At 37.8% G+C, this 17,331-nt stretch overlaps 1 protein-coding gene across 3 annotated transcripts in view; it reads right to left on the reverse strand.

Annotated features, from left to right (window-relative positions):
• Positions 1–17,038, reverse strand: part of LOC137311272 (KH domain-containing, RNA-binding, signal transduction-associated protein 3-like) — a 245,473-nt gene extending 228,435 nt beyond the window's left edge. For all 3 annotated transcript variants that reach the window (XR_010960287.1, XR_010960286.1, XM_067978581.1), the window contains exon 1: positions 16,659–17,038. Coding sequence is in view for 1 of the 3 variants with exons in the window: in XM_067978581.1 (XP_067834682.1) it covers positions 16,659–16,749 (91 nt within the window). In the remaining 2 variants the exon portion in view is untranslated. The remainder of the gene's footprint in view (positions 1–16,658) is intronic.
• Between the last annotated feature and the right edge of the window lie 293 nt (positions 17,039–17,331).

Genomic DNA, 17,331 nt, shown 5'->3' on the forward strand with positions numbered 1-17,331 from the left:
GAGGTTGTTTTCCCTGGCTGGACAATCTAGAAATAGGGGTCATGGTCTCAGGATAAGAGGTCAGATGAGAAAAAATTTCTTCACTAAAAGGGTTGTGAATCTTTGGAATTCTCTACCTGTGGGCTGTGGATGTTCAGTCATCAAGTACATTCATAACTGAGATCGATAGATTTTTGGACACTAAGTGAATCAAGGGATATGGGGATAGGGTGTGAAAGTGGAGTTGAAGTAGAAGATCAACCATGATCTTATTGAATGGCGAAGCAGGCTTGAGGGACATTATGGCCTACTCCTGCTCCTACTACTTATGATCTTATGTTTTTATTCCCTAACATGCAGGGCAGGCTTGTACAGACCTGCAAGCTCAAAAAAACATTTTGAGGCTTGTACGAGTAGGCTATGCCACTCAGCTCAACCAAAAAACATAGCCGCCTCCACAATCCTTTTTGTTTATTGGAGTGTATTACTGCCTTGGGAGGCATCCAAAGTAACCTCTTCTGATGGTGCACATGGTCACCAGAGACAGCAGCAACTTTGTTTATTTCATTGCCACCAATATCAGAACTGCTCAGTGACAGAATGTTAACTTTACCTTACTATCAAAGTAAGCAGCATGTGATGGAGTCTTTGGGACTGGTGCTATTTACTGTTGTTCGACAAGAGCTTTGAGAAACAAATGTCTTCAAATTGTAACCAATGAGCTTGAAATGTGCACAAAGCTAGGGAAGGTGAAGGAGTTAGAGACATTTGTGAAATTTTTCAAAAGGCATTAGGACCAAAGTTTCAAGTCCCTTGGCTCACCATGTCTGTGCCAGCTCTTTGTCAGAGTAATCCAAAACTAATCCCATTGCCCTGCTCTGTCCCCATAACTCTCTTCCTCTGTGTCAAATACATATCCAATTCTCCCTTAAAAGGATACAATTTCAAATTGACTTGTCACCAATTCCCTAGACCTAGTCATCATATAAAAACAATTCATAATTTTCAAAACATTTATTAAACCTTTTCTTAGTCTTCTCTGCTCCAGTGGAAATAGTTCCACTATCTCAAGTTTCTCCTCATAACTATATAGTTTCCCATCCCTAGTATCATCTTGGTGAATCTATGCTGTTCATTCTCAATGTCTGTAACGGGACACCCAAAACTACTCTCACCATGGCCTAAACACTGACTTTTAAAATGAAAAAAAACAGGTGGGTTGGGGGCAGTAAAAATTTTTTTTAAATCTATAGCCCATCCCCAACGTGCCTCCATCCCGCCCACTTCCGGTTTTCACGGAGGCGGGATGAGGGGCAGGCGACCAACCCGCTCTTAGAAGGCGAGTTGGTCAGTGAAAGCTTTGAAGGAGACTGTGGGCCTCCATTTTTACAGATTTTTAATTTTTAACCCCTGGTAGCCGGGATTCCCGGGCCTTCTACTTCATGAGGAGACGAGAAGGCCTGAAGCTGCAGGTAGGTGCTTTTATGGCACTGCTTGTGGGCCCGAAGGAACAGGAACGCTTCCTCCCAGGCCCAACAAGCCTACTTGCGACGACTACCTCCACATTCTCCGCCTCCCCCCACCCCCCCCTACGATCTCCAACTCCCACGATGACCAAGCCCCCCAACCTCTGACACCACCACCCCCCCCCACTCCATCTAATACTTACCTGTTCACATCCTCTCCCTTCCTCTTCTCTCGCCCGACTGAAACCAGCTTGTCAATCAGGCCAGCCTGTCGGACAGGAAACGTACGGAAAAAAAACACATCCGTACATCAAAGTCGTAAGGACTTTTGGAAAACCCGTACTTCCGGGTTTCCCCATCAGGAATTCCACCTCCCCACCACCCCGATAAAATTATGCCCATTATCTCTCTGCCCCTGTACCTCATTTATAAACTTCAAAATATGCACAAACACAACTGCAAATCACAATGTCCCCATTTGCAAGCTTAATGAGTTTCTGTTCATATATAAAAAAAGAGCATCAATAGACCATTTTGCCCAGTCAGCGGGTACCTTATTTATGTTCGAGAAGTGGTTACATAATATAACTAGGTTCCCACCGTGCTGAAAGTCATTATTTATACTACAGGTGGACTTGGCAACACTGGAACAACCACAAACGTCTAAAATTAACTACTATAAAAAGTCGTATTCATGATTTCATTATTCTGTCGTAAACTGACCCTTATGTCAGGTGAAAATACCATACATATTACCAATGTATAAAAACACATTAAAGGCCTGTAAGGATAGGTGGGAGCTCAGAATAAAAACTGGCCCAACAGTTCGTGCCACTGCCAACACATTGCCATACTTAAACTGCAGTATTGCACCCAAAGACACTATAGTATATAAAGGATTTTTTTTGACTTCTTACTTCTACTTAAGTAGATTTTCAACCTCTCTCTCACTAATGTTTTCAGACCGGATTCAGTTGAAATCAGAATCCTACTTTGAGATGATGGCCTAAATCCTTCTGCTTTTCCCAGTGCTGATCCTTTAAGGGATAAGCTAGGCAGAAATATTAGAGGATTATATAGCAGATGTATTAAATGAATTATTCACATCAGTCTTCATAAATGAACATCGTGGATAAACCTCAGATCTAGTCATTTTTGGCTCAGGAACCTATAATAAGCACTTTCAACCTGGAGTGCAAAGATTATGAGACAATCATTAAAAAAAAAAATCATAATTTCTAGGCTTACTGAGTAAGACGACCCATTGCCCTTAATCATCTTTAAGTAAATGGCTATTTTCTCCAACCTTAATTTTTGTTTTACATGGGGATATGTAAATATAAAGGATTGGAAAAGACTATGTGATCCATCTGGCTGGACCCAATGTTCAGATGTGACCACACTGTAATTTGTATTCACAGCCCTCAAAATCACTTCTTCTGCCCAAAAAAAAAGTTCCCTCTTCAAATTGCAACACCATCTTTCTCCAATCCTTTCTCCCCATCAGATATTTTCACCCACTATTCTTTTATTCCCCCAGCTTTGTTGATGCTTGGAAGCCATTTACTGAACATTTAATAGTCAGGAAAACATGCAGAAACAAAGAAATTAAAGACAGTAAGGAGAAAGAGAAACAGAGCTGGAGATAGTAAAAAGATGAGATGGGGAGGGAAGGGAAAGGTAGAAAGATCTAGTAACCACTGTTTTATGTTCAATCCCTACAAATTATTGTCAAGATATTGGACAAGTAATGGCAGTCACTGGTTCACCAATGAGAGCAGCCCCGAGAAAATATATGGATTAGGGCCTTCTAAGATTAGAAAAATGGTAAACAGCACCTAATTGTATTTAGTTACTTAAGAAAAACGTAACAGAAAATAAGGGGTTCAAATTTGGCACATAGAAATTTAACATAAAATTCTCTCCTCACAGCTCAAGTAGAATGGGAAAATATATTTTTTTAAAAACTAAGATACTATATCCCAAGTGGTAAAGAGTGAATTCAAATCCTGGTCTTAGCATGCCTAGGACTAGTATCTCTTATTTGCTATTCAGGGATTTATTTTCTTAGTTACTTGACTTAGTGGTAGAAATCTCGCTTTTGAGTCAGTGGGTCATGAGGTAAAGCCCTGCTTCAGAGACTTGAGCACATAATCTAGGTTGACAGCGTAGTACTGAGCGAGTGCTGCACTTCAGAGGTGATGTTAAAATGAGGCCCTCTCAGGTGGACCTAAAAGATCCAAGGGTCCTATTTAAAGAAAAGCAGGGGAGTTCTCCAGGTGTCCTGACTAATATTTATCCCTCAATCAACATCACTAAAACAGATTATCCGGTCATTAATCTCATTGCTGGTTGTGGGACCTAGCTGTCCGCAAGTTGGCTGCTGTGTTTCGCTATATTACAACAGTGACTGCACTTCAAAAGTACTTATTGGCTGTGCAACACTCCGTACATTCAGGTGTCGTGATAGGTGCTATATAAATGCAAGTTTTTTTTCCTTCTTACTATTGTTTTTATTAAAAGCAAAAGCCAGAAGGTAGGAGCAGCAGAAGAGATCATGAAGGGATGGATGCCTTATCATGGCAGCTGAAGGAGATGCAAAGCTAGGCAATGGGCAAACAGCAAATTAATTAAAAACAGCCAAAGTTGATAACTTGCATAATTTTTTTATTTAACAGTATGCTGTAAAACATGCTATACTGACCTCTACATATAAAAACTCAAACAATTAAATTGCCAGAAGACACATCCTAGAATTGTCAAGGAACTGAACAATTGGTAATCCTCTGGTTAATATTTTTAGGACTGCTATACATACAGCTGCGTTTACCTGAAGACTGGAGGTTAGAAAATATTTCAATATTTAATACAGGAGTGAGGCATGAACCTAGAAACTACAAGCCAGTTAGCCTAATAACTGTAGTGAAGAAAATGCTTGACATTATACAGTACACTGTTCATCATGTTACCAAATTTCATCTAAAAGATCACAGAGCTCCTAAGAAACAGGCAATATGGATTTAGAAACAACTAGTCAAAAGTCACAAATCGACTTAATTCCTTGAGAAGGTAAATAAAAATTAGTGAATGAAGTCTACCCAGTTAAGTTTCACAAAGACATTTGATAAAGTTCCACACTTTAAAAGGTAGCTAAGGCTCAAATGAATGGCAAATTACCTATCTGGCAACAGAAGTTAAGGACTGATAAATAGAAACAGTTGGGACAGTGGCTACTGAAGCTTTACAAGGATTCTTTGCTGTTCACACTATTTATAAGCGGTACTAATGAGTACTTCTTAAACTGTTGAATTTTCTGATGACATTAAGCTATGTGGCCAGATTATAAAATGTTAATGACCTTCAAATAGATCTGGACCAACTAGACAGATGGGCTGAGGAATGGCAGATGGATACTCAGGTGAATAAATGTAAGGTAATCCACAATGGAATAGGAAACATGCATACTTGATGAAGTGGTGTCCATTAAGATTGAAAAGGAAAATGATTTGACTGTTACTAATAAACCTAAATCAAGTACTAGCACATATTTTATTGCAAGTGAAAACAAGTTACCTTCACTTGAATAAATCATTGGCGAGGCCACTTTTGAAAAACTGTATGCAAATATGGGCTTTAATAAAGTTGCATGAAAACATCAACTGTGTAAAAAACTGTGTCTAGGAAAAAACAGACCAGCAACGAGCAAATTCAATCAGCAAGATTAAAGTTCTTGTTTAAAGAACAGAATTGCTATGTATATCACTTATTTTACTCTGCAATGAGTTAATTTCAGATCTTAGGTTAACCTTGCAATCTTCCTAAGTATTTTATCCTATAAACCCTGCATATTAATTATCCATTCACCCCAGTAATGCAGGGTGACAAGCATTTAAAGTTGTTTTGATTACTATTAGGTATAATCAGTCGTTTCTTACATCCTGTTGTGATGCACCTTGGAATATTTCTTAACGTTACTTGCGCAATACAAATGCAAGTTGTTGTAGTAAACCATTACTTTAAATTTAATTTTTTGTTTCAATCTACTCTTATTAACAAACGTGCTCACTTCAGATCGTTGCAGGCATGAAAGAAAGCCGCTCCTTCCGTGTACCAGCTCTCATGGTGTGGCTCAGTGGTAGGAAGGTTGAAGGTTGAGATTTCAAGTCCCACTCTGGGGACTTGGGCACAAAAATCTAGGCTAACACTCCAATGCTGCACTGTCGGAGGTGCCATCTTTTGTCTGTCCTCTCAAGTGGATGTAAAGATCCCATCGCACTATTTTGAAGAAGAACATGGGCGTCCTCCCGGTGTCCTGGCCAATATTTATCCCTCAATCAACATCCCTAAAACAGATTATCTGGTCATTATCCCACTGTTTGTGGGACCTTGCTGTGTGCAATTTAGCTGCCACGTTTCCTACATTACTACAGTGACCATACTTCAAAAATACTTCATTGACTGGCTGTGAAGCACTTTGGGGCCTTCTGAGGTCGTGAAAGGCGCTATACAAATGCAAGTTTTTTTCTTTTTAAAAAAAATCTGCATCCAAAAAGCCATTATGAAATACCATGTACAAATTCATTCAGCAGACAGCCAGATTTCACTTAGCATTATGTACAAATTTGGCCCACTTTAAATATACCAACTGTTATCCACTTCTAAAGGAAATGGCAAATTAGAATTGTTCTGTGTTCTCACCCACACAAAGTTCCACTATCTCTTCTCTCAGGCCTTTCTAAACTTCATGCCCTAACTCTTCATGCCCCAATGAGTTGACATCAAAATTTTTCTGATGTTAAAATGAGGCCCATTCAGGTGGACGTAAAAGATCCCACTGCACTATTTAATGAAGAGCAGGGGAGTTTTCCTTGTGTCCTGGCCATAATTTATCCCTCAACCAACAACACTAAATTAGAGTATCTGGTCATTATCTAGACCTTGCTTTGCACAAAGTCGCTGCTGTATTTTGTCTACATTACAATAAAGATTACACTTCAAAAGTACTTCATTGACTGTGAGGCACTTTAGCATATCCAGAGGTTGCGTAAGGTGCTATATAAATGAGAAATCATTCTTTTGTACTTCTATAGAAGCTCCCTGATAAATAAGTCAGTATAAAATTAATTTCCACAATTGCATTTTACTGTGTTTTGATATGGTTTTGCAAGATTACTTTTACACTTATGAGTTCCTGCTCTCATTATTCTTTTTAGTAGTGACATTTAAAGCATTTCTGTGATAATGAAACTCCATGCTCCAACGCTATATTAAACTGGGAAAGCAGCAACACTTACAAAGGATATTATGTAGCATTGATCTCTCTTCTGCTCTTTTCTTCCCTCCCAACCTTCAACAAAATTCTCTCCCCGCCCCCTACTGTTTTTACTCCTCCTTGCTATAGCTTGGGAATAGACTAGGGTCATCATGCAGTGGGACAGAAATGAATTCAGTAATCCCTCAGCTTGATAGTCACACTCCCACTATGGCTGTGATGAGTTGGTCTCAGTTCTACAAAACAATGTTAATTTTGAGTGACATTGTGCTCAACCAGCATCATAGTGAGAGTGTGCTTTAAAACACATAATACAGGTGTTGAAAGTCATTTCAGAATCCTAAAACAGGCTGACAACTATATACATGACAAACGCAAGAACATTTTAATATGGAAAGTTCTGAAAAGTCACTTCTATTACTAGACTTATTTAATGTACTAGCTGATCTCCCATTTGCATTCCTCATGGGTAGTCTGATTTCTGGAGCATGGTTTTGAGGTTTGGTTGCTAAGATAGTTGTGTTGAATCTGTCCTGCCCCTTTAAAGGCAAGTACTCTTCACCCATTTTTGGAAATGAGTTCAATGGGCACATCCTGAGATTAATTAGAGCATAACTGTTGAGGAAAATTTCCATAGACTGCCAAGTGATTTTTAAAGCAAACAAAAATACACTATTCAAAAATTTCACTCTTTAAATGTTGTACAATTCAATTTATATGATGACCTTTGTTCATCAACTCAAATTAGTCCTAACACCACAGACCTGTAACTATACTGCAGTACTATCCAATACATTAGCCATATAAAGCTAATTGAGAATCAAGATGTGGCTAATTGCATTTTTGATTAGTAAACAAGTGAGTAATAGACACTGTCATTGGGCATGTGATCGTAATATTCATATTTCCACAACATATGTATGTGTAGTTTAACCCTTTTGTGCATTTGTTGGCAAAACGGCACGGTAAAAAGTGAAGTGTGCGAGTGTTCTTTGATTGTTGTGTGTGCTTTACCTTCTCGGTTACTACTTATTGATTATCTGCTAAAATGGTGCTCATCACGGGTAAAAACACCAAATTTCAGTGCCATGGAAACATCAGCAACACTGGATAAAGAGTTCAACCAACTGAAATAACTGCTCCAGGCCAACAGAAGAAAGCAAACCCAACCAACAACAAGCAGCTCCAGCAATGCACGTCATAGGAAAGGGCAAGCAGCGCACAACTGTGTTCTGAATGGACATAAGAAATAGGAGCAGGTGTAGGCCATCTGGCCCCTCGAGCCTTCTCCGCCATTCAACAAGATCATGGCTGATCTTCTACCCCAATGCCATTTTCCTGCACTATCCCCATATCCCTTGATGCCTTCAATATCTAGAAATCTATCGATATCTGTTTTGAATGTACTCAATGACTGAGCCTCCACAGCCCTCTGGGGTAGAGAATTCCAAAATTTCACCACCCTTTGAGTGAAAAAATTTCTCATCATCTTAGTCCTAAACGGCCTACCCCTTATTCTGAGACTGTGACCCCTGGTTCTAGACTCCCCAGCCAGGGGAAACATCCTCCTTTCATCTATCCTATCAAGCCTGTAAGAATTTTGTATGTTTCAATGAGATCACCTCTCATTCCTCTAAATTCTAGAGAATACAGGCCTAGTCTACTCAATCTCTCCTCATACGACAATCCCACCATCCCAGGAATCAGTCTGGTGAACATTCGCTGCACTCCCTCTATGGCAAGTGTATCCTTTCTTAGGTAAGGAAACCAAAATTGTACACAATTCTCCAGGTGTGGTCTCACCAAGGCCCTATATAATTGCAGGGACAGGTCTGCAGCACCTTACTGTGCGAGTCAACATTAACTTCATCAGAGTGATTGCTGAGAAAGTACTGCTAGACAAAAACCTAGAAACTGCATTAAATTATGCAGTGTCTGATAAATTCATGCCAGAATTCCAATACCCTTGCCATAACTTGGTGTTTCATCTGGTCATATTCTCACTGTTCCTAGTGCAACTATTTTTAATTGCATTTTGCTTTTTCTCCTCCCTCTCCCCCATATTCATATTTTGCTTACTCACCAGTAAGTTAGCTCCCTGCATGTCCCAAGAAAAAATGCTGCTGCAAAAATCTATCCCTTGCTAAAGGTACAAGAGATTTCATGGCAGAGCCCCTTTGCATACCAATAAATGTTTTTAAATAACCTCATGAATCACATCTGCTAGCTGTAAATCAATATTTATAAAAAACATTAGTCACTTGCTCCTGAAGCAGCCAAATTTTTGAAAAGTCATCAACAAAATTTACTCAGCCTTCCTCTATGCATTGTTATCAGGTCAGGTTGAGGTTAGCATGGAACAAATGATTATCCAGGAAATCTGAATAAATTCAGTCATAGTAGCAATGTGACAGCAATCATAAAAGATACTGAAGCCTATCAGATAGCTGATAAGAATATAGGACCAGGGACACAAAAGCTATTTTTTACACTGGTGACAGTGGGTGTTTGCAATGCCAGTTTTCAAAACATGGACTTACTTCAACTCCAATGCAAACCTACCAGATTCACTAATACCAACATCAGAAAAAACTGTTTTATCCAGACTCTCTTGGAAATTCCAGTCGTGTTGCGCCCTCTGCTTAAAAAAAAGGAACATTTTTTTTTAAATAATTGGAATTTCTCCAAATGGGGTTTGGGTGGTGGTGATTTAGCATTTTCGTTTTCCTCTCTGGGACTGGAATTGAAATCCAGGCTGAGATAAATGTCTCCTCTCACAACTGGCTGCAAGCATCCTAATTAAAATGAGGATGTGTATTCTCAACCTAGTTCCCAGATGGCACAAACCGTCACCATCTACTGATAATTTGGCAGTTTCAAGCAGAGACCATAGGACAGTTTATGGGTGAAGTGGAAAAATTCACACTTTCAAAAAAAGGTTATTTAAACCACAAATCATAACAGAATAAAATAATGGTAAATATAAAAATTATAGAACACATTAAATGTTAATATACTTTAATGATCGATGTTAACATAAAATCAAGTGCAGGATATTATTATTAGAACTCTTAAAAGGTTGTGAAGAGCTATCAAATATTGAACCCACAATCAATTGAGAGGGGAGATTCCATATGCCGCAACTTGAATAAGAGAAGATAAATGACAGATGATCAATTGATGATCTTGCTGCACACCTTCATGATAAGGGATTATTAACATAAGTTCAGTTATTTACTGGGAGTTCCAAATGTATTGCATCAGTACTGGCAGTCCTCCAAAATGTAACACCTGGACCAGACTGGGTGCAGAATTGAGCTGGCTACAGTAGAAAATCCCCTAAAGGAGATACCGTGCACCCGTGTTCCAATGGTTGAACTAAATATCTGTGAAAAGCCATGTTAATTATGGGTAAGGCTTGTCGTTGCAGCAGAGTTGAAGAAGTTTTATTGTAACTACTTGATGCTGGCATTGGGTGCTCAAGTGAAAAATGTTACATTCCTCATCAACAGATGATCATTAAAAAAATACCAGAAGTAGAAAAGAAGCTGAATGTCAATAGTTACTAAGTTTCAACAGCCAGAAGGCATTACACTTAAATCAAACAAACATGCAAGTGCTACATAATCACTGCCCATAAGTATTTCATCACTTGCTCATACAGCTGCCATCCATGTGTCAGAATTCCTGAGATCTTTTGGAGAACAAAAAAAAGTGAAAATGTATACCAGAGTTTTATTTAACAAACAAGGTAATGAATTTTCCTTCAGAAACTGGTCTATGAGCAGAGGAGGCTTGTTCATAACCCAAATTAGAAAGCTGAAATCAGAAAAAGGTGCAGCACAAATATTTGTTCTGCTATTCTCAGTGGTATAATAAGGCAATAAGAATACTCTAAGGAGTAAGACAAGTCATAGCAAAATAAAAACTCTACCCCACCCCCTACTGTAAAACCTCTCGAAGTACAACTGTGCAGGAAACAGCAAGAAAAGACGAACAGCCTGCCTAAACAAAGCTAACCCAATAGTATTACACTTTATTGCCCATTACATAGCTGTGGCATGAGATGGTCAATGTAACATAGGGATTTTACTTTTAAAAAAGCTTTATTCAGTGACAAACTACCCTAAGGTTGGTAGATAATTATCAGTGTGTGCCCACAAGAATATAAAGCCTATTTTCTCCTTAAAAGGGTTCTTTTTGGTTCAACTTTCTAATTTGCATTTTGATAAAGTGGCCTTATAAAGCAGTGACAGAAGCAGATGTATTTCTGAAGGATGCCAAAGAAAATTTATAATAAATAAAGGGAAATGAAAAGTAAAATTAAGGAAGATAGACATAAAAGGTTTTTGTTTTCTTCTATGCAAAATTAGAGCACAGAAATTTGCAATACTAAAAAGCAATGCAAAGCCACAACTGAAACTGAATGAACATTTGTTAAAGAGGAGTTGGGGGAGGAAGCAGCCAACATTCCTGATGTACCTGCCGAAACCAAAGTTAAATTCAATTTTATGCCTATATAAGCAGGCTGCAGAACCATCACAAGACAATTTCAAAGGTCTGTTCCTAACAAATTTCATAGCTGCAATATTCTTATCCATTGGCCCCAGTGGCCCAACTTCTAAACAATACAACTATTCAAAAGCCAAACAATGTTTTTTTTAATTCTAGGGTTCAATTTCAACACAAGCCCACTTTGAAAACCTAACTGCCTCGTTTCTGTTTACATCAATGTTATTAATAATTTTCCAAATTACACAGCAAAAGAGTTTCGAAAGTCAATTTTCAGGATCCTGTATATGTCAATCTTTAAATATCAGTCACAAACACGTACAGGCTTTATGTGCAATAATTACACTATACCGTAGTTTAATGGGCATGCCTATTCCAATCAGCTTACTCTCAAACTCTACGTGGACAGAGACTTTAAAAAAAAATCAGGCTTTAGCATACTGGGAAATGGCTACAGTAATGCCACGGAAAGAGAAGCTCAAATTATTTACACAAGCGCATATTCAGCACCCATGAGTTGATTGTTTCATGTATTTGATCTGCACCACGAGTAATTTTTATAGTCCATTTTTGGGACAAAGCAAGCTTTGAACTACCCCAAGCTTGATGGATGGTGGTCATCGAATAGCTTTTAAAACAAACTTCATAAAATTTTACTGGACTTTTCTGAAGTATTCAAATTCCCTCTGACACTTTACAGCAACACAGTCCTTAAAAAGAAAACATATATAAGTGCAATAGATTAAAATATCTAAATGACTAGGACATCAAACATCAAATGAGTAGTTGAATGGCAGGAAACTGCATTCCTGAAACAACACAATTACTTACAAAATTAGTTGAAAACTTCTAACACTCCAGCTCCTTATCTTCTCTATTGCAAAGCTCTTGTGGTTGCTAAACTGAAGTCATTATGCATGGCTCATCCATTTCCCATTGGAAAAATTATTTTTTCATGACTCTCTCTGGCCATTAGACCAATGACAACATTATAATGGCTTGGTTACCTTTACAGTTACATTGAACATTCCATCAGATTTTATGGTAGAATTGCAAATAGGAAACTCTTCAGCCATGTCAATACAAAATAAAACACACTGGAACTTTCATTGTAACTATTATTAGACAGATAGTGACAATCCCTGAGCTAAAGTCACTGAGCTTGTTAATGAATACAAGGTTTTACTACGAATGAATGCCAATTCTCCGCTAAAAGGATCACTACGATTCCATAATCCACTAAACAAGGTAATGAATATTCCTATGTGGAGTTGTATGTTAGAATAGGGAATTGAGCTAATTAAAGCACTCTCTGCAAGGTCTTCTTCTACCACAGTCTGTTCATTATCATATACTGAATAGTCATTAAGGCCTAAAGGAGGAAGCCTTAAAGTAATACTCAACTGGATTTTCAAATTTAGCAGCATTCATTCCATAATGGTAGTCAGTTTGCAAAGTTCCCTCACATGTGTAGCTTTCTCTCTGCTGCTAAAACCGATTTTGCAAGATACACCATGTGTGGATTGTATTGTTCTATCTCACCCAAATTAAAGCATTCAAATTGACTGTCCGTTGATGTTCTGAAAAACACCTGCATGACAAGTAAATCTGAACAGTGTGCAGCACTCTTAAAAAATGTTTTGACAAATATGAAAGGAAACAAGAAACAACTGATCGGCGTATTAGGAAGTAATTTCAAAAATCATTCAGGCCACATGAAACAGAGTTTAATGAAGCTAGAAAACAGTTCTATACAGCATATAATACTGTGTAAGACTACTCACATCATTAGGATGAATACAATCCCTAGCAGTTCAAAGGCAAAGCGATCTTTTTTTAAAAAAGAGTAAGGTTCCATTCCCTGGATTGCCAAATGCTCAAATATAGAACAGAAAGGAATTCAAACAAAAAGGTTCAACAAAGCACTTAAATATCTGAAAGGTCATGGTCCACTTTAAGAAACAAACTGAAATCACCACTATAAACCAAACAAGAATATAAACAATTTTACAGCCCCTCTCTTTTTTAACACAACTACACACAGAATCATTTGGAACGGTCATGCCACTACTGCGGTCTTCACTTTAACAATCCGAGCTTTTAAAAGAGCATCATAACCCAGTCAACTTGCTGATCAGCTCACTTATTTGCAGAATACAAAAGTTTAGCATATTCTATGTCATAAATTGTAATCACTTATATGATAAATGTACAGTGTGAAATCAGCACAAATCCATTATCTAATCCAAGCACAGAATTCCAGTGCAATGTTCCTGACATCATTACAGATGCCTTGATTCATGTACTATTTATCAACATCTGTCTGCACAATGAATTTCACAGGCTTAGAGAAGTAGTTCGCTTTTTAATCAAAATTCCATCTCCTCCAATGATTATACAAAGTGTACTTGCCACGAACATGGACTAAGTTATCAGGTTCCACTGTACTTTCCAATTTTGAAGAACATCATCAGTATAACAAGTTCACAAAACAAACTTTGGTGAACCTTTTACAGTATCAAACAACAACCACATCCATTCATGCTTACAAAATATCAAATAGCTATTTCTGAAAGCAGATAACCATGTATTTAAAGCACCAGGTTATCAATTTCAGGTCAACTCTATAAACAGTTGATACAAAGCCTGCACAAACAGGGCACTGCAATTTTAGTGTTGTGAAATAATCAGATTGCATCTGTTTACCTTTCTCTACCAAGCTCCTACAAATTTTGGGTTTTATGATTAGCACTCATATTCAGCACTGTGTAGTCAGCAGGTTTTGAAATAGTTATTCAAACAATTATAATAAAAATGATCTTTTTAAAGTATGCATAGTGGTTACATTTTGCCTTAAACATATAAAAGTGAACATTTTCCTTTTACCCTTGCTAAAGTGAATGCTGCAAGAATTGGAGACAGATAGCCATTTGATAAATTGCTGTTGGTGGCAGCAGATGTGCAGTTTGAATACTTCAACTCCCTTGAATTGCAAGTCTACTTTTCCAAATTTAAACGGTTTGACTATAGTTTTTATTTTACCTCACAGTTGTGAATTTGAACTCAGTTCAAAGAATATAGAAAAGCCAATACAGTGGCATGTGGAGTCAAATGCCACCCCCCCACCTCCAAATGCAAGCACATCATTCTTCTTTACAAAAAATCACACAAACTAAACATATAAAATTACTTAAAAATACCATGTTCAACTCTAAAACAATTTTCACAAGAACATATTAGCATCTGAAGAAGTTGTTACAAAGTAGTTTCAAGTTTGGTCCAACTAAGTTGCATTTGTATTGCGAAGATGCAGTAGGAAGCAGCCCTGACTCCAGAAGCAATGCCCTAATACAAACAAGCCAATAGTAGTGCCTCCGGAGACATAATGTATTGATTTCTCCCTTCACTACTAGAAGCAAGTGCTTCCAAAAGAAAATATAAATGGGTGTCACTGCATGCTGCATGTTGCCATTTTGTCATGGGGATGGGTGGACAGAATGCCCACACTACATGCAAAGTCTGCAGCCAAAAATCTAGAAGACCCGATAACTTCTGAATAACTCAGGTGTTTAGTTACTTCACCAGTGCTGCCACTGCTCTGAAATCTGCCTCACAATGTAGATGGGGTGAAATCTAGAGCACCAGCAACTTCACGTAAACACAACATAAAATAGCCACCATTGCTATTGCTAACAAAAACGTATGTCAAGTAAATGCCCTGAGGAATTTTACACTCCTTTCCCCCAGAAAAGCTCTAAATTGTGCAATGTTAATCTAACCCAGTCAGCTGAGGGTTTACACTTGCACTATGAACTTGTGGGCTCCCAACCCCATAAGAATTCAAATGCAGTAATGCAACACTATAGACAGTGTGCCTATAAACACACAGAGTTAAAAAGGTACATATACAACATTTTGATTAGGTAAGTTTGAAAGTTAAAAAAGGATGTCACCCCTGAGAAATTTAAATATGGTGCTAAAACCATTTACATTTCTATGATAAACTTTAGGTCGCTACATTCCACACATCGCTTTAAGTTTGTGAAATCTTTAGCAAAAGACTAAAGATTTAAATAAAGTTATACATTCATATTTCTCAATACATTTTGAATTTGTCTGAACTTGATTATTGGTGATACAATATACTACACAGATTAATCCATTAATGTTTTTTTACACACAACCCTCCATAAAAAGTGTACCTTCAGGAGGTAAAGTGTCATTAACCACGGCCGATAAACAATTAAAGTATGTCTAATTTGATTTTGCATCTAATTGAAATAAGACTTTATCAAATAACAAAACATCTTCATTATCATTTACCCTCTTCCCAATGGGATATTAATTTTGCCTCAGGTTAGCTGCCACCTTTTGACTTGCCGGTATGTAAACATTTTGGTACTGTGTACTTTTACCATTTATCCATCTTTCAGGATGTCTCCAAAAGCACCTCTGAAGGCACTAAAATAAATAATAAATCAATTAATATTGAAACCATCTTCTGAGACCGATGGCAAAAGTAGCAAATTTAATTCGGTTTTTCACTCCAAAGGATCCAGTTTTGTATTAGCGTGGCTCCTTGCTCGCAAACAAAAGGTTCTAATGAGGATTGGCATTTCTTCAGTTTAAACAGGGAATTTAACCAGAGATGCATTATATATTAAAAGATGGACCTTTCAAACACGTGTGGAATTCCTGAACTGCAACCCACAATCACGTTGCCTTACATTAAATCTAATATTTTTTATATTATATATAGATACATACATACATACAAGGAAATTTTAAGACAACAAGGGAAAGTTATTTCGTAGAAGCTCACAGGACCAAAACACTGTAAATGTGCTGAACAACAGAGTGAGGCTGACGAATGATTCAACAGGAGTATATTAAATCCTCAGACATGACTAAAGCCAAAAACACATCAGCAGAGTGATTTAAAAGGACTCGTCCCTGTGGCAAGCATGGTTTTACAATATTTTTTGCCTGCACTCTGCAAAGCTACATATAAATCTCAATCATGGGAGATGCTTGAATAAAACTGTCTCCAAAAAGAAAAAATTAACCCTTGAAAATATATTAAGAGCAAAATTTACAAAAATCAGACTACACACCCCTTGGATAAGGTAATGAGAAATGTCTGGAAGTCAAGACTAAATGAACAGACAGGACAATGAAAAAAAATACTTCAGCTGTTTAAAGAAAAATCATTGAAAAGCCCATTAACTTGGTAACTTTTCCCATAAAAATATATATTTGAATGAACAAAAATAATGAAAAAGCTCCTTTTCAATCTGTTTCTTTAAAAAAAACTTGTTACGCTTTAATATTTTCTAAATTATAACACATCTGCTGCGAATTTAATTATTCTTATTAAAAAGAATAATTAGAAAGTTTATGTGTATATATATTTTTTTTTCTTCTTCTACCTGCTGTCACCAGCCGGGTGGCATGGACGAAAGAAGGGTCCAGACTGTCCTTCTCGGCCATCAGCTCGGGTAAGTACTTCTCATCCTCCATCCTTCAGCAAGTGGCGATTTGGATGATTTTTTAAAAAATATATATTATTTAAAGCAACAAAAAAAAAATCGGCAAAAAATGTCCAACTCTACCGTTGAATTTACCGTGTTTGTATATTTAATAATTTAAAATACACATATATAATATTAGCAAAACGGTTCGGAAGGAGAGTAAAAGATCCCGGTCTGAGGTGTCAGTGCGCCCCGTGTCCCTCTATCGTTTCTTTTTCTCACTCACTCCTTTTCTTTCTCTTTTTTTATGTTCCCCCCCCCCCCCCTTTTCTTCGCTTTAGGCGACAACGCAGATTATAAAGAGAGAGGAAAAAAAAATCAAAAATAACCGTCCGCTGCCTCCCCTCGACCCCGCCCCCTCGCACTCCAATTGGTCTCTCTCGCGTCACTCAAACGCAAGTCTTTATTTGTATTGGACGGCGTCGATTACGCTTAACCTATCGCCGCACGGCTTTTTTGAAACAGCCCGCCTTCCCCTGCCGGAGCTTTTGTGGAGACAAGTTTCGTTCTTCACCCCCTCCCCCCCCTTGTCTGTCAATCATTCTTCTCGCCCCTCCTCCTTACCCGGCCG

This window comes from Heptranchias perlo, chromosome 3, assembly GCF_035084215.1.
Source record: "Heptranchias perlo isolate sHepPer1 chromosome 3, sHepPer1.hap1, whole genome shotgun sequence".
NCBI lineage: Eukaryota > Metazoa > Chordata > Chondrichthyes > Hexanchiformes > Hexanchidae > Heptranchias > Heptranchias perlo.